Below are 25933 nucleotides of genomic sequence, written 5' to 3'. Positions count from 1 at the left end.
CAGAGGGCGGGCCCTCGTGGCATATGGCTGGTCCTCGTGGCATAGGGCTGGCCCTCGTGACATAGGGTTTGCCTTTGTGACCTAGGGCTGGCCCGCGTGACACAGGGCGGGCCCTCGTGGCATAGGGCTGGTCCTCGTGGCATAGGGCTGGCCCTCGTGACATAGGGTTTGCCTTTGTGACCTAGGGCTGGCCCTCGTGACACAGGGCGGGCCCTCGTGACATAGGGCTGGTCCTCGTGGCATAGGGCTGGCCCTCGTGATATAGGGCTGGCCCTCGTGGCATAGGGCGGGCCCTCGTGACAGAGGGCGGGCCCTCGTGGCATAGGGCTGGCCCTCGTGACAGAGGGCAGGCCCTCGTGGCATAGGGCTGGTCCTCGTGGCATAGGGCTGGTCCTCGTGGCATAGGGCTGGCCCTCGTGATATAGGGCTGGCCCTCGTGGCATAGGGCGGGCCCTCGTGACAGAGGGTGGGACCTCTTGTTAACCCGAGAATTCGAGATATTCACGAATAAACCCATAACTCTTCCTCGGCTAGAGATGCTTCTGCAATCCTGGGAATAGAAGCTCTCCAGAGTGACCTGGAAATGAACCCCACCATGTTTCCTCCATATCATCTGAGGGGGATCATGAAAGCGAATACCAGCAACTCAAGTGGGGATTTCAACAGATGACTAAGAGCTGGACTGTGACTCCAGAGCGCGGCCATCCTCGCCTATTTCAAGATCAGTAACATCCCACCAACTGCTCTACGTCCAGCTATGGAGTATGCCGCGAGGCCCCCTGGACACAGGCGCTTACATGCATGGCCTGGTACCCCTTACCTAGTGTACAAGGGCATCGCAATAGACGTGGCCTTGAACGTTGCACGAGGAAGTTGGCCAACCTTCCACAACATCCCACCACCTGCTCTACGTCCAGCTATGGAGTATGCCACGAGGCCCCCTGGACACAGGAGCTTACATCCTGGCACCCCTTACCTAGCGTACAAGGGCATCGCAGTAGACTTGGCCATGCACGTTGCACGAGGAAGTTGGCCAACCTTCCACAACATCCCACCACCTGCTCTACATCCAGCTATGGAGTATGCCACGAGGCCCTCTGGACACAGGAGCTTACATGCATGGCCTGGCACCCCTTACCTAGTGTACAAGGGCATCGCAATAGACGTGGCCTGGAACGTTGCACGAGGAAGTTGGCCAACCTTCCACAACATCCCACCACCTGCTCTACATCCAGCTATGGAGTATGCCGCCAGGCCCCCTGGACACAGGAGCTTATAGGCTTGGCATGGCACCCCTTACCTAGTGTACAAGGGCATCGCAATAGACGTGGCCTGGAACGTTGCACGAGGAAGTTGGCCAACCTTCCACAACATCCTTACAAGCTTACATGCATGACCTGGCACCCCTTTCCTAGTGTACAAGGGCATCCAAAACATGCTTTGGAGCAGTAATTTGATCCCATGCAGGCGGATGTATTTTATGACATGCAGTGTGCATTAAAAAAATACCTGTACCCCACACAACACCACACAAGGTTGGTGCATGGCTTCAACCAGCCCACACTGGGTGACCAAATGCCAAACCAGAATCTACAAAGATTAGATGAGGGGTCCAGCTTCAAACCCCGTAACTGGGGACTTTCAGGGGTGGCGGAGTGTCCCATTGCGATACCGTAGACTAGACACCTGGACAGCTACTCAACCAGTCATATCACTATGCTGTTTCTTTCCTACGTGTTTCGTATGGGTGATATAACTTCATGTGTTTATCCATTGTGGAAAAAGCCAACATAATATTACTAGTAACCCCAGCAGAAGATGCCCCCCCCCCCCCCGAGCACCCTGACCTTTCAACACAAGTCTACCATCCAGACTATGGAAATCACATGCACCATCAGACTGAAACTCAATCCCACACCCAGCCAGTGGCACTTTCCCCTCCATCTGGGGCACTGGATGCCTGCTGGCACTAAGGGAGCGGTGAGCGGCCGCACTAAACGTGTACTGCCGTAACACTGCCACTCCTGGTCCTTCAACCCCGCGCGGAGCGCTAGCGCCGACACATCAGCCCTTTAAGAAGGGAGAGGTCTATCCATTCCAGCCACCCTTAACCCCTGCTCCTGCACACCCACCGAGCCTTCAGGAGATCACTTCCATTGCCTGCCTACACAGAGCATGTTTCAATGTTGGGAATGAGTAGAAGGGTCCAGTGGCGGGGCCGGGAGCTAAAACAGCTGATGGACTCACTAGGAGTATCCCAGTTAGTACCAGTAATAAGGTGTACTTGCCCTTATGTCTCCACCGCCCATCAGCCCTATTCTTTGCAACCACAACGTCCAGGACCTCCTGAAGCTGGCAATGGCCCTGAAACTGTCACCCGAGGCTACGTGTAAGGAGAAAGGATGTGGGGAAGTCCAGATGGCTCCCTTACAGATGGCACTGCGTGGGAGCAGGCCTCGGAGAGCCCCTCTACGCCCCCCCCCCTTCCCGACCCAGAATGGCTCTTTCTTTAAACCTGTTTGCTTGAATTCTTGAGGGTGCCGGTGGGTCATTCTCAAGTACATGTAAAGTCAGCCGTGGCTTTTTGTAGGCAGAGGACTCACAAGCTCATGAATAAGTCAAATTATTTGTCACTTTTCACACAGAATCTTGGGCCCTTCGGAGCAGCCAAATCACAGAGCGTCTGCCTGCTCACCCTCCCACAAGGGAATTCGCAAACGCATGAAATGACAGATTATCTGGATTAAATGCGACGCCAACAGGAGCATTGACAAAAAAAGAGGGCGTCTTAAGGGCTGCCTTTCCCTTGGATGAAACCTCTATGGTTCTTGGCCTTTGTCCGTTCATGTCGTTTCTTGCGAATCCAGCAAACCAGAATGACTGTAAGCGGGAAGCAATGGTCCATAGAAGCAAAAGTGCGTGGGTTCACAGGGCCCATGTGCTCAGAAAATTGAAGTCCTGAAGAGGGAGTGGTTCTCTGAGGAAGTAAGAGAAAAGGGTCATCAACGTTAGCACTTTCTTTTTTAAATGAAAAACGACTCCAGCTCCGTGTTGCTCTTAGGTCCACACTAGAAAATGTGGATCTTGAAGGATTCTTCTTGAATGACAACATTGGTGAAGGAAGAAATAAAAGAAAGACTGCCTCCCAAACAAGTTCTCTTTGTGTTCTAAAGCCAAGCAACATATTCAGGACCGCTGGCCTGCATCTTGGTAATTAGAGGATTTCCCTCAACGCCTGAATGATGTCAAACATCCCTTCAAAAAGGCCCAACTCCTCGCAAGTGGTACCAAGATCACCATCGGTGGTACCAAGCGTACGATCAGTGGTACCAAGCATACAATCGCAGCAGTGAAAAAGGGCTCCGTAGATCCATATCCGATTGGGTGGTGCATAGTCATTCCACACATGGAAGTCTTGTGGAACTTGCATTCCACCCCGTGCAGAGGCACCAAGGGAGGCAACACATAAACATACTGCCCTGAATTTGCCGATAAGCTCCCCGGCACCCTTGCTTCCAGACCGGCAAACTACATGTCTGCCTGTCATGGCCGCTGTGCCCGACAGGTCTGACCCTGCCGGGCACAGCAGCCATGGTAGGCCGACTCCTCACTGAAACACCGGCACCGTAAACAATGGTGCTGGCGCTTCCGAGTTCCCACTCCCAGACTGTTTTCTAGATGTCATGGGTTGGGCATCTGCAGGGGGTTTGTGTTTCACTTTCAGTTCAAAAGGGATGTCACCCACCGCCGGTCAACGCCTCTGACAGGGCGCATGTAGCCCTCGCACCTAATATCGTCAACGCCACTGACAGGACGTGTGTAGCCCTCGAGCCTAGCATCGTCACCGCCTCTGACAGGGCGCATGTAGCCCTCCAGTCTAGCTTCGTCAATGCCTCTGACAGAGTGCATGTAGCCCTCGAGCCTAGCATCGTCAACCCCTCTGACAGGGTGCATGTAGACCTCGTGCCTTGCTTCGTCAATGCCTCTGACAGGTCGCATGTAGGCCTCGCGCCTAGCATCTGTAGCCCTTGAGCCTACCATCGTCAACGCCTCTGACAGGGCACGTGTATCCCTCGCGTCTAGCATCGTCAACGCCACTGTCAGGGTGCATTTAGCCCTCGCGCCTAACATCGTCAATGCCTCTGACAGGGCGCATGAAGCCCTCGCGCCTAGCATCGTCAACGCCTCTGGCAGGGCGCATGTAGCCCTCCAGTCTAGCTTCGTCAATGCCTCTGACAGAGTGCATGTAGCCCTCGAGCCTAGCCTCGTCAACCCCTCTGACAGGGTGCATGAAGACCTCGTGCCTTGCTTCGTCAATGCCTCTGACAGGTCGCATGTAGGCCTCGCGCCTAGCATCTGTAGCCCTTGAGCCTACCATTGTCAACGCCTCTGACAGGGCACGTGTATCCCTCGCGTCTAGCATCGTCAACGCCGCTGCCAGGGCACATGTAGCCCTCGCGGCTAACATCGTCAATGCCTCTCACAGGGCACATGTAGCCCTCGCGCCTAGCATCGTCAACGCCTCTGGCAGGGCGCATGTAGCCCGCGAGCCTAGCATCTCTGAATCTTGCTGAGGTGCTGTTCTTGCACCTAAAGGAGGTCATGGCGTTCTTTTGAGTTTTTCCCTTGGGTGAATCCAAGACTTATCTTATCATTTAAACATTTGGAAATGGGACTTATATATGCCTGATAGGATACGATGAAATGAACTATCTAGAACCATTTTGCCGCGAACGCTGGTTTCTAATCGAGGAATGGAGGGCAGCACAAATTAGCCAGTCTTTAAGGTAAGGATGAAACAAGAAGGTCCAGTTGGATGGCAGATACATATGCCCATGGACAGGCATTGTCCCACACCTGCATTTTATGGGCGCCATGTATTCTCTTTCAGGAACTACAGAAAGCCGTGTCGCCCCCCGACCCCATGCCTCTGCCTTGGAGTGTTTGTGAGCAGCCCGTTCCACATCTGTGCCACCCTTGGGTGCCTTGCAACACCCATTCTTCTCTTTGTGAGAAGTGCAGATTCTCAGGTGGTGGCTATGAGCTCTGAGAGCCTGTTGGGAAATATTATCTGAAGGAGTGGTGCTTAGTGGTGCTGGGAAACAGTGCTAAACCCCGTCAGAGCTACTGGGGCTCCTTTGGCTATCATTATTAATATTATTATTGTTATTATTATTATTAGTGGATTTAATGAGCCAGGGAATAGCTTCGGGAAGCAACAGAGTGCTTTACAATCATAGGCGGAAGAACCTGCAGAAGAAAGCAGAGAAACAAGGGAATGGGGAGCTAACAACAGGGTGGGGGGGGGCGCATGCAACTTGGCAGCAAAGAATCTAAAAGCAACCAGACAAGAGCACATGTTGACTGTGGTGTGCAGTGCCAATGTTATACTGTGCAGCTGAAGAAAGTCCAGATTAGGCTACAGGTCATTTAACATTTAAGCTCAAAGGGCACCTCAGCAAGGTCTTCTTGTCTCTGAGACCAACCGGACCATGAGCCCAGTTCAGGCCATACCAAGATCATCAGAAGATCGGGCTTGGAAAGACCAAGGTGTTCGATTGACCTTTCTCCACCTTTCCTCCTGGAAGTCCCTGGGACTCCGTTTCTGTCCAAAGAGACTCTTCCACCGAATACTCTGTACACGAGAACTGGTGGCACAAGAGTTAGATCAGTGAGTGGGATGGGGTCTGCTTGAAGAGGAGAGTGTGAAGCTCTGAATGGGAGCTGGTGACTGCCAAGCCTAGTCCAGCCGTAGAAACCAGGCTTTAATGGTGCAAGAAGGCCCTGGATCTCCTGTGGAGGAGATGAAGAAGGAGGAATACCCAAGGGCACTCCTGAAGCGTAACTAACCTGCACAGTCTCTGTAGCTCTGGAGATAGCACCTACACTATCACAACGTAAGGCGGAGGAGGGAGTGGCAGTTCCCCTAGTCTGGCCATACCCAGAAGGTGGTGGCTATGCTATTGGGACCTCCCCCATGTAGGACTGATGGAGATGTGACACATGTGTACCTATCACCACTTACAATAAGCGTACACCCCCACGTCTCTGAAAATTCCGAGCACGAATCCTCCAAAAGAGGCTACCATTTCTCACACTCTTGATGCACAGGGGAACCAATCAGAGGCTTCTGCACTCAACCCTCTTGCGTACAAGAGACCACATCTGAGGCTATGACTCCCCACCCTCACGGCCTACGTGAGATTCCACCTGAAGCTACAGCACACAACCCTCAGGATACACGCAAGATGCTACCTGAAGCTTAAATACCCGGCCCTTTCTACCAATGTGGCACTCCATCTCAATCCAACTGTCATGATATACACAGGAGGGACGTCATCTGGGGCTAGAAGAGGCAACCATGATGGTTTGCATGGGTATCATTTTGAGGATACAAAAGCCAACCATTATACATATATAAGACTCCATCTGAGTCTACAACACTCCGCCCGTCATGATGAACATGGGTAAACATATGAGGCTATAACACCAGCCCTCTTGGTATACAAGAGATGCCACCTGAGGCTATAACCCCAACCCTCCTAATGTATGTGAGAGGCCACCTGAGATGTCAAAACCCACCACGCCCGTCATACACGAGACATCATCTCCGACTACAGCATCCAACCCTCCTGGTATACACGAGATGCCACCCAAAGCTATAGCCCCTAATGCCTTTGGTGTACAAGAGAGTCCATCTGAGGATACATCCTCATGGTGTGAGTGAAACTGCCCCTGAAACTATAACAACCACCCTCATGATGTACGTGGGACTTCTTTTGAGGCTGCACTACCCAGCCCTCTTAATGTATATAATACCTCACCTAAAGTTAAAATACCTCACCCTGATGAATACCACACTGCCTCCAAGACTAGGACACCAAACCTGTTCAGGTACACAGGACTTGATCTGCAGCTGTGACAGCCTGCCCTCTCCATGTACTCAAGATTTAATCTGAAGCTACACCACCCAAACCCTTTGATGTGTACAAGACTTCATCTGAGACCATGGCCACCAGCCATCTTCATGTACTCAAGATTTCATCTGAAGCTACACCACCCAAACCCTTTGATGTGTACAAGACTTCATCTGAGACCATGGCCACCAGCCATCTTCATGTACACAAGACTCTATCTGAGACCCTTACACTAGACCCTTGCGATGCACATGGGAATGCAATCCCCACACCTTACCAGGGGTCTTCAACCTTTGGCTCTCCAGATGCTTTGTACTACAAGTCCCATCAGCCGCGGGTTGTAGAGCCTACCTTAGACCATACTGGCTGTTCCTCCACAAAATACGCTAATGAAGATATTGAACTCCTTGGCGCGTGCTGTAACTAGTGACGTGTGCCCTCTGCTGCTTATTCCATCTGTGCCCTTTCATGCTGTACACTGCGGTAGCGACCCCATGCATATATAGAAAGCGAGAGAAATATTGACTCCTGTGTAGAGGAAGTAGTCAAGCCCTGAGCGATAACATAGTCTGACATCATGTTCCAGCAGTGATGTCACAGTATGGCATGTTCCTGGAGTGAAGTCACAATCTGGTATCCGGTTACTCTCATGATGTTTCTGTCCTAACAGGTTCTTGTTGTGGTATTCCAGAGTGACATTTGGGTCATTTCGTGATGCCACTCTGTGACATTAGGTTTGTGCACAAATGTCACTTCCGTAGGTAGGCTTCCATAGTGATCTCACAGTGTAATAGGCTACGTCCATGATGTCGCCATATGATGCCATGTTCCTACAGTTATATCACAGTGTAATTAATATAATGCTACTTTCAGGATGCCTCCTTCTGGCTCAAGGTTCCTGACGTGACATCACAGTGTAATATCAGGCTACTTCCATAATATCACAAACTGACGTCATGTTTCTATGCTGCAGTGCCAGTGCAATATCAGGCTCCTTCTACAATTTCAGATTGAGGTCTACACTGGTATCACAGTCTTATATCAGGCACCTTCCCTAAGGTCACAGTCTTACGTCAGGTTTCTACAGTGGCATCACAGACTAATATCAGGCTCCTATCATAGACTGACTTCAGATTTCTCCAGTGACATCACAGTCTTATTTCAAGCAGCTTTTCTGATCTCACAGTCTCACCTCAGGAATATCAGGTTGAATATCAGGTTCCCTTCATAATAGCAAAGACTGACGGGTTCCTATATTAAAATCACAGTCTTATATCAGGCACCTTCCATAACGTCACAGTCTGATGTCAGGTTGCTGCAGTGATATCTAAATCTAATATCAGGCTCCTTCCATGAGGTCAAGTCGGACATCAGGTTACTACAGGGATATCACAGACTAATATCATGTTTCTCCCATAATATCACAGTCAGATAACAGGTTCCAACAACGACGGCACACTCCAATTTCAGGCCCTTTCCATGATGTCACAGTCTGATACAATGTTCCTACAGTGATATCATAGTCCAGTATCAGGCTCTTTCCATGATGTCCCATTCTGATGCGATGTTCCTACAGTGATATCTGAGTCTAATATCAGGCTCCTTCCCTGATGCCACAGTCTGATACCATGTTCCTAAAGTGATAGCTGAGTCTAATATCAGGCTCTTTCCGTGATGTCCCAGTCTGATGCCATGTTCCTACAGTGATATCTGAGTCTAATATCAGGCTCCTTCCCATATGTCGCAGTCTGATGCCATGTTCCTACAGTGATATCATAGTCCAATGTCATGCTCTTTCCATGAAGTCACACTCTGATGCCATGTACCTATGAGATCTGTGCCTAATATCAGGCTCCTTCCCTGATATCACAGTCTGATGCCATGTACCTACAATGACATCTGCGTCTAATATCAGGCTCTTTCCATGATGTCACAGTCTGATGCCATGTTCCTACATTGATATCTGCGTCTAATATCAGGCTCCTTCCATGATGTCACAGTCTGATGCAATGTTCATACAGTGATATCTGAGTCTAATATCAGACTCTATCCATGAAGTCACAGTCTTATGCCATGTTCCGACAGTCATATCTGAGTCTAATATCAGGCTCCTTCCCTGATGTCACAGTCTGATGCCATATCTTACAGTGATATCTGAGTCTAATATCAGGCTCCTTCCCATATGTCGCAGTCTGATGCCATGTTCCTACAGTGATATCATAGTCCAATATCAGGCTCTTTCCATGATGTCACAGTCTGTTGCCATGTTCCTACATTGATATCTGCGTCTAATATCAGGCTCCTTCCATGATGTCACAGTCTTATGCCATGTTCCGACAGTCATATCTGAGTCTAATATCAGGCTCCTTCCCTGATGTCACAGTCTGATGCCATATTTTACAGTGATATCTGAGTCTAATATCAGGCTCCTTCCCTGATGTCACAGTCTGATGCCATGTTCCTACAGTGATTTCTGAGTCTAATATCAGGCTCCTTCCCTGATGTCACAGTCTGATGCCATATTCCTACAGTGATATCTGGGTTTATTATCAGGATCCTTCCCTGGTGTCACAGTCTGTTGCCATGTTCCTACAGTGATATCTGAGTCTAATAGCAGACTCTTTCCATGATGTCACAGTCTGATGCCATGTTCCTACAGTGATATCTGAGTCTAATATCAGGCGCATTCCCTGTTGTCACAGTCTGATGCCATATTCCTTCAGTGATATCTGGGTTTAATATCAGGCACCTTCCCTGATGTCACAGTCTGATGCCATGTCCCTACAGTGATATCTGAGTCTAATATCAGGCTCTTTCCATGATGTCACAGTCTGATGCCATGTTCCTACAGTGATATCTGAGTCTAATATTAGGCGCATTCCCTGTTGTCACAGTCTGATGCCATATTCCTTCAGTGATATCTGGGTTTAATATCAGGCACCTTCCCTGATGTCACAGTCTGATGCCATGTTCCTACAGTGATATCTGAGTCTAATCTCAGGCTCCTTCCATGATGTCAAAGTCTGCTTCTATTGTCCAAAGTATTCCCTCCAGGACATTACCCAGGAACCCGATGTCACTGGGGAACATGTGTGGGGAACAGAGTACAGGTTAATATTAAGATTAGAATTCTGTGTTCTCCACCCCATAGATGACTGGGTGTGTGCAGAGGCACCACAGGGAAACTTTTACTACCAACTAGCAATGAAATTTCCCATAGAAATGGCAAAATCTGGGCATGTGCCATGTGCGCTTAGCGAGGCATCAAACGGTGCTTCTGGGCATTGGGGGGCATGAGAGTGACATTATGCATCTTTCTGGGAATGGAGGCCGCTTCATACACCATTGCACTTGTCACCGCCAAAGCCTTCCTGCTCCTCTGCCTCGCCCGAGCTCAGACTTGCCACCAACCTAGCCCATGTTTTCAGAGAGAACCCCGGTTTACATGACCCCTCCCTCTGACTTCACCAATTACTTACATAAACCTTAACGTATCCCCTTTTTCATAACAGGTGTCCCCTTAAATCTCACCACATTAAGAAAAAACAGCGTGCTAGACCCTTAGCCTGAATTGTCACCTTCTCTGCCCTTTGGAAGTACAGTCCACACACTTTTGGGCAACAATTGGGCACACTCTGGCATACTTCAGAAAGCCCCTTTTAACTTGAGTCATTTTTTGCCCAGATTCTCTGATATGCCCATTATTCCCAGTAAAATACACATGAAAACGTCTAACCCTCCCTTACCCAGCCCCCACCATAAGTCCTGGCCCCCACATCCAGAATCCTTTTGTAGCCCATCCACTGCTTGTTGATGCGCCCGCCGCCTGCTGGAAAAGTAGCTGGGTATCCAGGCACCCGGGTACACATGTGCGTGGGGTATCCATGGATATGTTGCGATATGTAGATATACCCCTGCGGCGTTGCTGGGTTGGAAGATACGTAGCTTTGTGTCCGTAATGTTGAGGCGAAGTGGGGTCTTTCAGGCCTTGTGTGGTGTTTTGGAGCCAACTTCCGTATTGTCGTTCCCTGAAGAGTTCACGAGGTAGTCCTTCCTAGGACAAAGCAAAACACGTGATCAAAAAGACCACACAGAGACCCAGTCAAAACACAAATACAGGCAAACAATACACATGAGAAGAGAGACTTTTGAATAGGTGTGGGCGAAATGGCCGCTGGTGACGTGAAATCGACAAAATGTGTCCCCAATTTCACTTTACCAACAGAGATTTATGTTAGAATGTGTCACTTTTCATTTTAGACCTACAATTTGAATTCTTTGCCCAAAGTTTCGGTCAGTTAGGGGGTCAAAATATTTAGCAACCCCCAAGATGGCTGAAATTTCGGGCAAAAATGTGAACATTCCGGGCAAAAAAACAATGTTTAGGCAAGAAAACGACCAAGTTGGCTAATTGCCCTCCGCAGCAAAATTGGCCAAACAGATAGATTTTGCACAGAATTTGCTAATTTGAAAAGTAAAAAGTTACAAGACATGCATGTGGTTCACTTTTCTTTGTGGACTATTTATTGTCACAGTGTACACGTCTTTTCAAGTAACTCATTGTCACACCAACAAATTCACTGACTGCAATGTTCCCGCTACTTGACACAAAATGTACCCAAACATGCGATTTGCATCAAGTCGTATATATATAAAACATCAGAAATCATTTTGTGAATGCTCTTTTGTAAACTGCATATTAGTTACTACTACTCGGGCAGGGATAGCCCGCTGCTGCCCAGAAAACATGCAGGGAGAGTGAGTTTACCTATTGAGTTGCAGCCTGCGATACAATGCATACATTTGTTGCAACTGAAAATCTGTCACTCAGTGACGTTAATGAAAAGGTCATGTGTTTATTGTGTTTAATCAATAACCTGAACTTTGTATTGCAATTACTGCATTGAGAAATCCTTAAACTGCTGACATGTTTCGCATGATGAAGCGCTTTCTCAAGGCTGTTTGTTAATGCGTAATACAATTGTTCCAAGGTTCATTGGGAAAAACAACACCTGATCCCATTTTCTTGTATCCTAAATAGGCTTGGTGTAAAATTTACTAAGGTTTTCAGCTAAACTGCCTGAGTTGCAGCCTGCGATACAATGCATACATTTGTTGCAACTGAAAATCTGTCACTCAGTGACGTTAATGAAAAGGTCATGTGTTTATTGTGTTTAATCAATAACCTGAACTTTGTATTGCAATTACTGCATTGAGAAATCCTTAAACTGCTGACATGTTTCGCATGATGAAGCGCTTTCTCAAGGCTGTTTGTTAATGCGTAATACAATTGTTCCAAGGTTCATTGGGAAAAACAACACCTGATCCCATTTTCTTGTATCCTAAATAGGCTTGGTGTAAAATTTACTAAGGTTTTCAGCTAAACTGCCTGAGTTGCAGCCTGCGATACAATGCATACATTTGTTGCAACTGAAAATCTGTCACTCAGTGACGTTAATGAAAAGGTCATGTGTTTATTGTGTTTAATCAATAACCTGAACTTTGTATTGCAATTACTGCATTGAGAAATCCTTAAACTGCTGACATGTTTCGCATGATGAAGCGCTTTCTCAAGGCTGTTTGTTAATGCGTAATACAATTGTTCCAAGGTTCATTGGGAAAAACAACACCTGATCCCATTTTCTTGTATCCTAAATAGGCTTGGTGTAAAATTTACTAAGGTTTTCAGCTAAACTGCCTGAGTTGCAGCCTGCGATACAATGCATACATTTGTTGCAACTGAAAATCTGTCACTCAGTGACGTTAATGAAAAGGTCATGTGTTTATTGTGTTTAATCAATAACCTGAACTTTGTATTGCAATTACTGCATTGAGAAATCCTTAAACTGCTGACATGTTTCGCATGATGAAGCGCTTTCTCAAGGCTGTTTGTTAATGCATAATACAATTGTTCCAAGGTTCATTGGGAAAAACAACACCTGATCCCATTTTCTTGTATCCTAAATAGGCTTGGTGTAAAATTTACTAAGGTTTTCAGCTAAACTGCCTGAGTTGCAGCCTGCGATACAATGCATACATTTGTTGCAACTGAAAATCTGTCACTCAGTGACGTTAATGAAAAGGTCATGTGTTTATTGTGTTTAATCAATAACCTGAACTTTGTATTGCAATTACTGCATTGAGAAATCCTTAAACTGCTGACATGTTTCGCATGATGAAGCGCTTTCTCAAGGCTGTTTGTTAATGCGTAATACAATTGTTCCAAGGTTCATTGGGAAAAACAACACCTGATCCCATTTTCTTGTATCCTAAATAGGCTTGGTGTAAAATTTACTAAGGTTTTCAGCTAAACTGCCTGAGTTGCAGCCTGCGATACAATGCATACATTTGTTGCAACTGAAAATCTGTCACTCAGTGACGTTAATGAAAAGGTCATGTGTTTATTGTGTTTAATCAATAACCTGAACTTTGTATTGCAATTACTGCATTGAGAAATCCTTAAACTGCTGACATGTTTCGCATGATGAAGCGCTTTCTCAAGGCTGTTTGTTAATGCGTAATACAATTGTTCCAAGGTTCATTGGGAAAAACAACACCTGATCCCATTTTCTTGTATCCTAAATAGGCTTGGTGTAAAATTTACTAAGGTTTTCAGCTAAACTGCCTGAATATTCTGCCGTGTCCGCCTGCCGAATGCCATCTCACTAACTCCAGGAAAACAATTTGGGAATTAGGCCATTGTTGAGTTCCTTTCTTTATTGTTTTATGATCGTTGCTCTCTCAGTTCTGCAAGAACAGAATTCCAGTTCCTTTAGGCGCTTATTAGGGCCTGACACTTGCTTCCATTTCAGTATTTTTGAACACAGTTGCGATGGGACAAAAAGGAGGGAAAGCAGGATATTTTTCTTAAATAATAATGGGCAGTGTTACAGGTGTTGCGCGTATGTAGAGCCCCGGTATGTCGGCCTTCGCCCGGTTATAAATTACCACTCGGACACAGGTCTTACTCTGTCGGGCTCCTGGCGCGCACTGCCTTTTGCTCGGGACCACACCCTTTATTATCATTGCGTGCAAAGGAATAACGCTGCCATCGCACGGCCACGTGACTTCATCACATTCCTCCTTTTTCATAGGAAACAGTTCTAAACGTTTTCTTAGTGGGAAACAGTTTAAAAATAACTTGCATAATTCTTCTAAACAAGCATTCAGACTTGACTAGCCCAACGTGGGCAACAGATTGTGGCAAAACCTCAAACAGGACCATACATACTTGCTTGCAAACAGTACATTTCCGTTGAGTCATCTAAGTTCACTACTCATACATTATATAGTCTTCGAAATGTGTCAGGGGGCGTCGATTTTCCTGACTGGGATAACAGCTTCCTCCGCCCTCTCCCTTTACCTGGTCACTTTCCCGGGGTTGGAACCTCGCACTCCCAGGTGTCCTCGGGTACCTCATTGCTCTCGGGCTCTAGGGGCCTCTCCCTTCCCTCGTCTGGTGTTTCCCCATTTTCTCCCACCTTGCAGAAGAAACAGGAATTTCATGTCACTGTCCCCTTTGCGTCCGCTGCCGTCACCATGGATCCCTTGACTTGGATGACGTCCATGGGACAGGGTTCATATGTGAGAGCAAGTTTCCCTTCCGGATGTCTATTTTTGACCAACAGTGTGTCCCGTACTGCCAAGTCGGGTGGTCTCAGTTGTCTACGTAAGTTCTCCCTTTCATTGTGTACTCTTCGTTCTTCGACCACTCTTTCATCATTGATGGTTCCAGGGGACCAGCCCTCCAGCTCTGGGATGAGACCACAAGGCCACCTCTGAAACAGAGCTTCAGCTGGTGCCACACACGTGGCACTGTGTGGTGTGGATCGATACCCTCACAGGAACTGGTACAATGACCTCTTGAGAGAGTTTCCTTGCCCTCGGGCAATGCAGAACACTTTATCCAGAGTTTTCAGAAAGTGTTCTGGCTCTCCATTGGCACATGGCCAGACTGGTGTTATCTGCCAGTGGGTGATCGTGCACTCTCCCAGAAACTCGGCAAAGCACTCCCCTTGGAACGGGGGGCTGTTATCTGAACATATGATTCTGGGAAACCCATGCGTAGCAAAGATATTTTCCATCACCTGCGCTACCTGTTCTAAGGCTGTGGACTTCACAGTTCCACTTCTGGGTATCTTCAGCATTGGTCAATCAGTACAGAAAAATGTGCTCTGCGACCTGTGGAGCCAAAGTCCACATGAACCACATCCCAGGGTTGAGCGCTGAGAGGCATCGATTCAATTTGTGGTTCTCTGTTGGCAGGTGCTGCGGCCTGGCACCACAAACACTTGCCAATGAATTCATCCACACTTGCTTCGAGGTTGGCAAACCACACTTTCAGGCATAGTCTTGACTTCGTCTTTGCCGCACCTTGATGCCCATTATGCACCAGTTCGATCACTCTATCTACCAGCGCTAGCGGAATCACCAGCTTGCTTCCTCGTAACAAGAGTCCGTCAGCCGTTGATGAGAGTTCATGTCGCACTTTCTATAGCTGTTCCAGTTTGCGCTGGGCACCGTTGACACATTGGTGTAGGTTTGACAGCATCGTTTTCCAGTCGTCGTTGGCCATGGCAGCCTTCACCAAATCAAAGCACTCATCTCGATTTGAGGCATCTGCTACTTCTTGGATCAACAGTGCCACTGGTTTAGCCGCTGCCACTACTACCTGTACATGGTCCTTAGGTGCAAGTTGTTCGGTGCTTTCCCCATCCATCTTGTCCCTGGGGTGGCACGAAAGGTAATCTGTGTGATTATGAGATCCAAGCCTGTATACCAGCTGTACTCCATATTCCATCAATGCGAGCATCCACCGCTCAATCCTCAGTGGTGTCTTCGATGACGAGCCTACCATGATTGGCAACAGAGTCTTGCGGTCTGTCACGACTGTTACTGGTTTGCCTAAAATGTAGATGCGGAAGTGATGTCACCCACACAAGACCGCTAGCGAATCTCTTTCAATTTGGGAATCCTTGCTCGCGTAGGCTACTGGTCTCACTTGTCCTTGCGAGTCTATCTGTGACAGGACTGCCCCCTATCTCCCGGGAATAGATTCTACCACAATCTCAGATATCTTCTGTGGGGTCAAAAAAAGCCATAGTTTCATCTCCGGCAAGTGCCTGCTTAATGGTCTCAAAGGCTGCTTGCTCTCCCTCGGTCCATTCCCATGCTTTGTCTTTCCTGGTGAGTAGCGTGAGGGGTTCAGAGACAGTAGCCAGATTAGGGATGAAGCGCCCACAATAGGTAACCATCCGCAGAAAGCTTCTGATTTCTGACACGCTTCCTGGTGGATTCGCTTCCCGAATGTCTTGAACCTTGTGCAGGTCGGGTGATATGCCATCCTAATGAAAGCCAAACCCAAAAACATCTATGCGTTTTTAAACAAATTCACATTTCTCTCAGTATAGGGTAAAGCCTAGTTGTTGAATCCTTTCCATCATTTGTCCAGTCTACTCATGTGCTCAGCTTCTGATGCCGCGTACACCAGTATGTCGTCACCCAGATTTATGACGCCCTACAGCCCCGCCAGGGCCCCTCCTGTCACGTTTTGAAACACCTCAACCACCGAGGATATTCTGAAGCTGAGGCACTTGTACTGATAGAGGCCCTGGTGGGTTGTGAAAGTCATAATGTAGCAGGAGTCCGGGTGGAGCTCCAGGTGGTGGTATATTTTGAGAATACACAAGCTCCTTGCAGCTCACCCACCGCATTGTCTAGCATCAGGGTTATGTGCATATCCCTCTTGATGGCTTGTGCACCGATCCAGGTTGTTTCGGCTTTTGTGCTACAACAATGGGGGAGACCAGGGAGTGGGCCCCTCTACCCTTTCAATAATATCCAACTTTTCCAGGTTGTCTAGTTCTCGTTCCACTTGATCCCTGAGATGGAAAGGTATCCAGCGATATTTAAGGACTGTCGTGTAGACCGATTAATCGATGTGAAGTTTGATTGGCTCACCCTGCAGTTTTCCCACTCCAACGAACACTTCGCTGAACCTCTCTAGGACTCCATTAATGTCTCTGACGTAGACCCCTTATGTGAAGTGTACAATCCCTAACTCTTCTGCCGCGGCACAGATCAGCAGGGAGTGGTTAATGAAGTCTGTGATGAAGAATTTTGCCTTAATCTCCTGTCCTTCATGGGCTACTCTGGTGATGAATACACCTTTGAGAGGAATGGGTTGCGTGCCACTGAATTTAATAATTCTTGCTTTTGCTTTGGACAAAGACTGAGGCTCTGGGAGGGCTTCATAGTGTTGGGTTGCCATTACACACACCAATGCCCCTGTGTCTACCAAGATTGGCGTCTTCATCCCCTCTATGGTACCTCACACGTGGGCTGTCTCCTTTTTTTTAGTTTTCAGTCAGTCAATGCTGGAGATGAAAACAAATCTCTTCTGCTAGTTCTCGCCCTTCTATATCCTGTTCTACCACTGCTTCCTATTGTTGCCTTCTCGAGACATCACCTGACGTCCTACTTGGTCCTCTGGGAATTACCACTGGGGTGGGAGCCTTGCTCATTCTGGTGAAGTGTGCCATCATCCCACATCGGCCACACACTCTCCCTTTCGCTGGGCATTCTCCCACATGCGGAAGGTTGTATCGGCACTTCGGGCAGGGTGTCAGGTTCTCCCCTCTCTCTCTCCTTGAATTCCATCGTGGCTTCCCCGTCACAGTAGTTTGTTGCCATCCCATTGCACAGCCACCTTCTAGCTTGAGCGACGAGACGGTGGCATCCATCTTGGTGGCACTGACTTCCGCCAGTTCATACGACCTACCATTCTCCAGTATGCGGGCCAGTGTTCGCGCAGTATATGGTGTCGTAACTTTAATGAGGCACAACCTTGTATCAGCTGATTTCTAACCATTCGCTCTTCGTTCTCCCAAGCACACGTGGCTGCCAGTTGCCTGAGACATCCATAGAACTTGTCCAGAGACTCTTCCTCTTTCTGTTTGGCCGCACACATGACAAACCTCTCATGGTTCGCCAGCGGCAGAAAATGTTCTCTCGGGCAATCCTGCACAGCCTGGTAGGAGTTGTCCACTGGAGTGAGGGATTTTAAAATCCTGTGGACTTCAGATCCTGCAGAATAGATGAGCGTGGCCACCTTTGCCTCTTCATCGGATTCTCCGGTGGCTTTGAAGTACATATCTAGCTTTTCAACTCAGAGAATCGACTTTGGCTCCAGGCTTGATGGGTTTCTGGAGGTGTCAGATTCTGGCATCAGGGTCTGGGAGCCTTGTTGACAAGGGCCCCTCCTCGCCTGAGGGATTCTTGCCACAGGTGTTGGGTCTCCGGCTTGAAGATCTCTTCCTCACTCATGGTTTGGCCTTCAGAACGTTGCACGTGACTGAGCGCACAGGCACCTCCCCTTCAACACCGAGGCCGCAACTCACACGTGCCAGCGCGCACAAGTGTTTCTGTGTGGCTAGGCCGCAGTTCCACCCGCTTCCCGTTGTAGCGTGGCGTGGGATCTAAATTCTCAATGACAGTATGTCCCCTAAAATGCCACTTTTACGATTCAGTTCTTTCCATGGCCATCTGTACTTTTTATTATTTTTATTAAAAGGAGTCCCTTGCGGGCTATCCCGTGGTATTTTGCCCTGTAGGGCACAGGGTGGTGGGTCCAAAAATGTTCCTTTGGGCGCACGAGAACTCCACGTGGGAGCCATTGTCACTGAGAATCTAAGAAAAATGACGGTTAACAGGAGTTTGCAGCGGACAGACTTTGAGAGGAATCACTGCCGCTGCCCGTTTTCAGGGCACGCACTCAAATTCCTTTCACCTTCCCAGGTGCCGTCCTCGTTGCCAGTGTTAAAGGTGTTGTGCGTATGTATAGCCCCGGTATGTAGGCCTTAACCCCGGGTATAAATTGCCACTCGGACACCAGTCTTACTGCTTCAGGCTCCTGGTGCGCACAGACTTTTGCGCGGGACCGCCCGTTTTATTATCATTGCAAGGCCACGTGACTACATCACAGGCAGCATGGAGAATTGAAATGTGCAGCCATTGAAAAATAAGATGAGCCTATTACAAAACAAGGAGGGCCAGCCCAAAAATGTGGTTTGTGATCTAAACTCTGCAAACAGAAGACCTTTTTTGCGGAAGGCAGACGTGAATGCGGCCACCCCCCACAATGTCAGTCTTTTGCCTTCGCCTTTCTTCCCCCTGTCAATATCCGGGGAAGAGGGAGGGAGGTTGAGGGAGGGCAGCACTGCACCTCCACCATGTGCGGCCCCGCCTCCACTCTGCCCCCCTCTTCCACCTACCTCAAATGGTTCCCACAACGTCCCCCAGCTTCCCACCCGGCCATGCCCCCTAAACTCAGACGCACAGGACACAGCGTATGTTTCCTTCTCTAGGTCAGCCTGTAAGGGGCGCAGTTTAAAGACCACAATCGAAAAAGCCTTCTGCTGCCTAAGCCAGAAGGAGTTGGTTAATTTGCTGGGGTGGGAGTAAGATACAGATTGTATTGTATTGTATTGTATTGTTTATTTGATAATGCGCACACAAACCCAGGGGTAGCCGGGCGCAGCAGGTACAAGGTTACTTAAACTTGGGTTACATACAGAGTATAGGCGAGAAACAACATAACAGTACCGTAAGACAGATCAATACTTGCCGTGTGGCAGAAGAAAAAGAAAACTAGCATATTGTAGTTTTGAGGGAGTGTGCAGGTCTGAGAACAGAAGTCATTATGGACAACGGTATCATGGGTGCCTCAGGGGTTAGTTGTCATTTGTCCAGAGCCAGTTTTTTACCTTGCGTCTAAAATTGGAGTAGGGTAAATTGGCTCTTAGTGCAGTGGCTAATGCGTTCCAGGCCTGGGCAGCTTTGACAGGGAAACTTGCTCCGCCCGCTTTGGAGCGTCTGAATCTAGGGGTTTCGAGCAGGTAGTGGTTAGTAGCCCTGGTATGGTGCCTAGATGATTTTCTAGTTAGTCTGGCTGAGATGTAGGGGGGAGCAGTGTTGTTGAGCCCTTTATGGGTAAGCGATAGTGTCTTGAGCAGGACTCTGTCGCTGATTTTGAGCCAGTGGTGGTCTTTCCTAACGTTTGAGATATGTGCTTTGCGGGGTATGTCAAGGGCAGCTCTAAGAGCGTTGTTTTGAAGGATTTGCATTTTATTTATGATGGATTTGTTGGCCCCTGCATAGAGGGCATTGCAATAGTCTAGTTTGGACATGACTAACGCATTGGCAAGCATGATGCAGTTGGTTTTAGAGAGGTAAGGTCTGCAGGTCCTGATTAGTTTGCAGGTGTACGCTGTAGAGGATGCCAGGGTGTTGACTTGTTTTTTAAGGGATAGAGTGGAGTCGAGGTAGAAGCCCAAGGTTTTTACCTCGGTAGCCACCTTAATTGTATTGCCATCTATGTTAAAGTTACGATAGTTGGGGCTCAGTTTTTTTAGGTTGGAGTCGGAACCCAGTATTAGTATCTCAGTTTTGTCATCATTTAGGCAGAGGCCGTGGGAGGCCATCCATGCCTGAATGAGGAGGTAGATTTTGTTTACTAGAGCTGTATCTTCGACAAAGTTGCCTGATAGAGGTGGAGAATGCCGATCAGGCATTTTTTCAGAGAACGCTCTGGAGCTGACGACGGAAAACGTCCGAAAAAATGAAGGAGGCAGCAGGGTAACCCCTGCGGGGTCATGCCGCCGGGAGCTGGGGCCCTCACCCGGAAGGGCAAAGGACAAAGGGGCGGGACGGCGCCAAAAGCCGAATGGCCCAAAAGCCCGCGAAGGAGAAACAAAAGGAAGGGGGCAGGGCTTGCAAGATATAAGCAGGCGGGACCAGGCATCTCGCTCTTGCACTGGGACCCGGTCGCCGCCACCTGAAGTGCAAGGAATTTCGTTTCGTCGGAAGCCCAGCTGATCGGACCTCGGAGGGTCTGGAGAAGGAGAAGCACAAAGCGGCGGCGGGAGGAAAAGGCGAAGGACTGGCAGCTGGATCGCCCGCCCAGCAGAAGGAAGGAGGATCAGCGGCAGAACAGGGAAACGCGGTGAGAAGCGACCGCAAGGAACCAGCAGGCGGGATCGCACAGCCGGTGGAGGACAGCCGGTGGTGCGTGGAGGAACGGCCCAGCCGGTTGGGAGCCGCAGCGGGAGAAGGAGCGCTCAGCCCGGGACCAGGAACGAGTGACGAGGGTGGAGCGAAGCTGCGGGTGGGCCCGCCCAGCAACAGCCGAAGGACAGGCGTGCAGCACCGGCAGGAAGGCAAGGGGCCAAGGGGCAAGGAAAGGCGGCCAGGACGCACGGGGCTGCAGCCTAGCCGGAACAGGACAAGGGGAACACCGGCCGGAGACGCATCCGCCTGGCACCAGCCCACCCCACCCAGACACCCCCCCCCTCTCTAAAGGACCGGAAGCATCCCGGGCAGAGGGGCCAGCGCAAGGGCACGCAGACGCCCACGCCCTACCTCCGAAGGATAGAAATCGGACGGCGGGACACGGAGAGGCCGCCGCGGGGGAGGAGCAGATCACGGGCAACAGCAACAAGCGGCCTAGGGGGAGCAGGAAGCAGGTGGCTGACCCATTGGAAGGCCGCCAAACAATGGATCTGGCGTCATTTATGGAAATGGCCAGGGTGGCAGCAGCAACCCATGGCCCAGACTGGATGTCCAGGATGGTGGCCCAACCTTGCCAGGAAGGGCGCAGCCAGAGGGTTGAAACCTCCCCTCTGATGTTTCAGGACAGTGGCAGCGAGGCCATCATGGTCGAGGCCGAGATCCACAGCCTGGGGGAGGAAGAAGAAGACGAGGAGACCCGGGGGAGCAAAAGGAAAAGGACAATGACGGCCAGGGCTAAAGCAAGCAAGGAGCAGGCCAGCAGCACCAAGAGACCACGGCTGAAGGGGAGTGCGCAGGAGGATGCGGCCTTAACGGCTCCTACACCTGCTGAGGCTCCAGGGAATCGAGTGAGCCCACCCAACACTCCTGCGACCAGAACGGTGGAGGTCGCGGATGGAGGAACAACATCCCTGGAGGCGGTAAAAGGTATGGTGATGGAATGCATGCAAGCATGGGGAAAAATGGGGCAAATGCCGAATGTTGTGTCCAGTACTGGTATTGTGGTAGGGGGGGTGTCTCAAGGAGGTATAGCCATGCATCCGGGGGCGTCACAAGGGCTGGGAGGGCCTTGGTGCAGCGGTAGCACGCAAGGCTGGGCACAGTCGGGTGGAATGAGTCAATTGCCTCAGAAGAGGGGGATACCGCCCGGGGGTTTCTTATCGGTCGGGCTGCCTAGTGTGGGTCCACCTATGGTAGGCGGGCATCAAGTGCAGATGGCGGGGCTCCCTTGGGGTCATGAATGGACAAACCAAGGGCCAGGAGCGGCAGTAAGCATGGGGGGGCCCAGCAGTTGGCTTCGGGTTTACCTGCAGGGGCGCAGGGGGTGCAGAATGAGACAGGGCCTGGAGTGGCCTTGACAGGGGGGCCGAGCTCGGCTCAGCCGTCAACAGCAGGCCCGATCGGCGGGGAAACAGGGGGATTGTGGGGCCAGACAACCCAGTATGGGAGGCCAATACCAGGGTTCGCACCTATGCGGGCTACGGTGAATTCTTTGGTGTGGCACATTCCATGGGGGGTCAAGGAGAGGTTGTGGAGGAAGGAATTCATTGACATCTTTGACTTGTTGGGGATCGTCCCCACGGGGGGAGGCCTGAAGGAACTATCAGAAAAGGAAAAGGAGAAAAGGGACAGGGAGGCCACCAAAGTGGAGCGTTCCATTAACAACTGGCTGAAAGCTTATAGGATGTATATGTCAGTAATGTTGGAGAGATACCCGCAGGATGCACTGGCGATGATAGCATATGAGCAATACGTGCATGATTTATATCAGAAATATGGCGGCGAGGGATGGCTGGAGTATGACCGGGGCTTTAGATTAAAGATGCAGATATGGCCAGCAATGTCATGGGACGAGATGGATGTCGGGGGATACATGGACAAAGTGGTCCCCTGCAGGGAACCCCAAGGCGAGCCGCTAGGAGAGAAGTCTCGGGGTGGGAGAGGCAGAGGCGGGTTCCCGCAACGGGGGAGAGGGTCCTTTCGCGGGCCCTCCTCCTGGGGGTACCGGGCAGCAGCCCACCAGGGGGAGCAAGAAGTCTGCTGGAGGTTTGCAGAAGGGTATTGCTCATACGGGAAGACATGCAGGTACAAGCACCAGAGGGGCGGGGGGACGGGCCCCTGCAAGGCCACTCCGGGAGAGGCAAAACCCAGGGATGGTGGGAACCAAAAAAATAAAGGAAACGTTGAGTGATGTGCCGACAAAACAAGGCAATGCTGGGGAACCAATGAATGACAAATGTATGATTAAAGGGGCATTGCCCACACCAGTTAGCCTTCTTGCCATGACTCCCTATCTAAATGAGTACCACAACAAGGCTGACTCGAAATTGCTATGGCAAGGGTTCAGGTGGGGCTTTAGGATCCCGGGGGCGGGGACTCAAAGGGGAAGGGAGACAGCCAACCTGCGATCTGCTCTGGAGAAACCCGAGGTAGTAGAAAGGAAGGTCGACAAGGAGGTGGGGCTGGGGAGAGTGGCCGGCCCATTTACTAAGCCTCCTATGAGCAATCTGGTGGTATCTCCACTAGGATTGGTGCCAAAGAAGGAAGAGGGCCAATTCCGCCTGATACACCACCTATCCTTCCCCGAGGGTCGATCAGTGAACGATGGCATCCCAGAGGAGCAGTGCAGGGTGCAGTACGCCTCCCTGGAGGATGCGATACTAATGGTAAAAGCGGCAGGAGAAGGGGTGTTGTTGGGGAAAGCAGACATAGAACCAGCCTTCCGTCTATTACCAATCCACTAGGATAGTCACCACTTGCTGGGTTTTAAGTTAGGGGACTAATACTACTATGACAAATGCCTCCCCATGGGGTGCGCCATTTCATGCGCATATTTTGAGGCATTCAGCTCCTTTTTGGAGTTTACGGTAAAACGGGAGAAAAAAGGTGGGGGAATGTTGCACTACTTAGATGATTTCCTCTTCGTGGGGAGGGAGGGGACGGAAGAGTGCAGATCCCTGATGGAGGTATTTCAAATTAAAATGGAGCGGCTCGGGGTCCCCCTAGCACCAGGAAAGACCGTGGGTCCAGCAACAACATTGACATTTCTGGGGATCGAGATCGATTCAGTTAAAGGGGAATGTAGGCTCCCGCAGGACAAGGTACAAAAACTGAGGGGCTTGATTCAGGAACTGATGGGGAAAAACAAAGCGACCTTGCGGGAGTTGCAAGCACTGGCTGGAAACTTCAATTTTGCAGGCAGAGTGATACCAGCGGGGAGGGCATTTGCCAGAAGTGTGGAGCTTAAAACTGTGGGCTTGCAACATGCCGCACAGCACGTCCGATTGGGTGCAGAGGTTAAGGAGGATCTCAGGATGTGGGATAGCTTCCTGACAAGATCCAACGGGGTGGCAATCTGGAGGGCTGACTGGGCAAGCAGTCAGAGGCTCAAATTGTTCACGGATTCATCGGGGTCCCTGGGTTTTGGGGCTATCCTGGGTGACAGATGGTGCGGCATGGCGTGGCCGGAGGAATGGCATAAGGAAGGGGTCACGAAAGATATCACGCTACTAGAGCTGTTCCCCATAGTGGTGGCATTTAAGTTGTGGGGCGGGCAGCTGCAAAATTCTAAGGTCGCGCTATGGTCGGACAACTTGGCGGTGGTACAGATCATTAACACAGGGTCGTCCAGTAACCCTAGGGTGCTGCGGCTCCTCAGAGAACTCACCAGAAGTTTGTTAGAATTAAACATCGAGGTTAGAGCTCGGCACATTCCAGGGGTAAAAAACACGGCCGCTGATTCTTTGTCTCGTTTACAGTGGGACCGGTTCCGGGAGAGCTGTCCCGAAGCAAGGGAGGAGATGACCCCATTCGAGGTACAATGGTGGGGGATGATTGGGCGATCTGACCGCATTGGTAGAAACTGCCCTGGCACCCGGTACAACCAAGAGGTACAGGGCTTGCTGGAGTTGGTTTTCACAGTTCCAGGAGGAGGTACTAGCAGGGGACCCCGGGGAGAACCCGGTGAGAGCATTCATAGGCTGGTGCTGGAAAACAGGGAAGACCCGGGCATGGGTAAGCTATCACCTGGCGGCCATAGCACATCATGCAAAAGTGCACGGGGAGAAGGACCCCACTAAGGAACACTACGTCATGCTCGCCATGAAAGGCTGGGCGAGGCAAAGCATAACAAAACCAGATGAAAGGCGGCCAATCGATATTGGGAAATTGCACGGATTAATTAAATGTCTAGGGGAAGTATGTAAGGAGGAATCAGAGCGTGTGCTCTTCTCGACTGCTTTTACGGTGGCATTTTTTGGGGCGCTCAGAATCGGCGAACTCGTGCCGGAAAACAAGAACGGCAAAGGGAATGGGTTCTTGCGCGTCAGGGACATCCAAGTGGGGAGCGCGCAGGTCATCATTTATGTGAGGAGGTCAAAGACGGATCAGAAGGGAAAAGGGGCGGTGCTGACCGTACATGCCATTCAGGCGAGCAGGGTTTGCCCGGTGGCGGCAACGGCAAACTTTATGCGACAGAGGCAGCCATCAGGGGCAGAGGCGCCATGGCTCACGCACAAGGATGGGTCCGCACTAAGCCGCTTTCAGTTCAAGAAAGTGATGGGGCTGGGTCTGGATAAAATGGGTCTGGCAGGGGGCCAGTTTGGGACACATTCTTTCCGGATTGGGGCCGCCACCTCAGCATCAGTCGGGGGACTGGGGGCGGATGACATTAAGAGATTGGGGAGATGGTCGTCAGGATGTTATAAACGTTATGTCAGGCCAGAGAAAGTGTAAAGATAACCATGCCATTCCCTCCATGTCATTTATCAGCAGTGCACCAAGGGAGACTACGCACAGTATGGGTGGTGGGGCACTCATTCATCTCAAGGGCAAAGGCGAGCTGGAACCAGCAGCAAGAGATCTTGACAGCAGGAGAATTCAAGATCGAGTGGCACGGGGTGCCAGGGATGAAATGGGCCCAGCTGAAAGGGCAATTGCATAAACTGCTA

The 25933-nt window shown here is 50.1% G+C and overlaps 1 protein-coding gene across 1 annotated transcript in view; it reads right to left on the bottom strand.

Annotated features, from left to right (window-relative positions):
* Window positions 1–1836: 1836 nt before the first annotated feature.
* SCN4B (sodium voltage-gated channel beta subunit 4) overlaps window positions 1837–25933 on the bottom strand; it is a 192414-nt gene continuing 168317 nt past the window's right edge. The window contains exon 5 of the mRNA XM_069614454.1: window positions 1837–10971. Within this exon, the coding sequence (XP_069470555.1) occupies window positions 10899–10971 (73 nt within the window). The 3' untranslated portion in view covers window positions 1837–10898. The remainder of the gene's footprint in view (window positions 10972–25933) is intronic.

The sequence above is a fragment of the Ambystoma mexicanum genome, chromosome 9 (genome assembly GCF_040938575.1).
Source record: "Ambystoma mexicanum isolate Mex_15411 chromosome 9, UKY_AmexF1_1, whole genome shotgun sequence".
Lineage (NCBI taxonomy): Eukaryota > Metazoa > Chordata > Amphibia > Caudata > Ambystomatidae > Ambystoma > Ambystoma mexicanum.
This window is presented reverse-complemented; position numbering and strand designations above follow the sequence as displayed.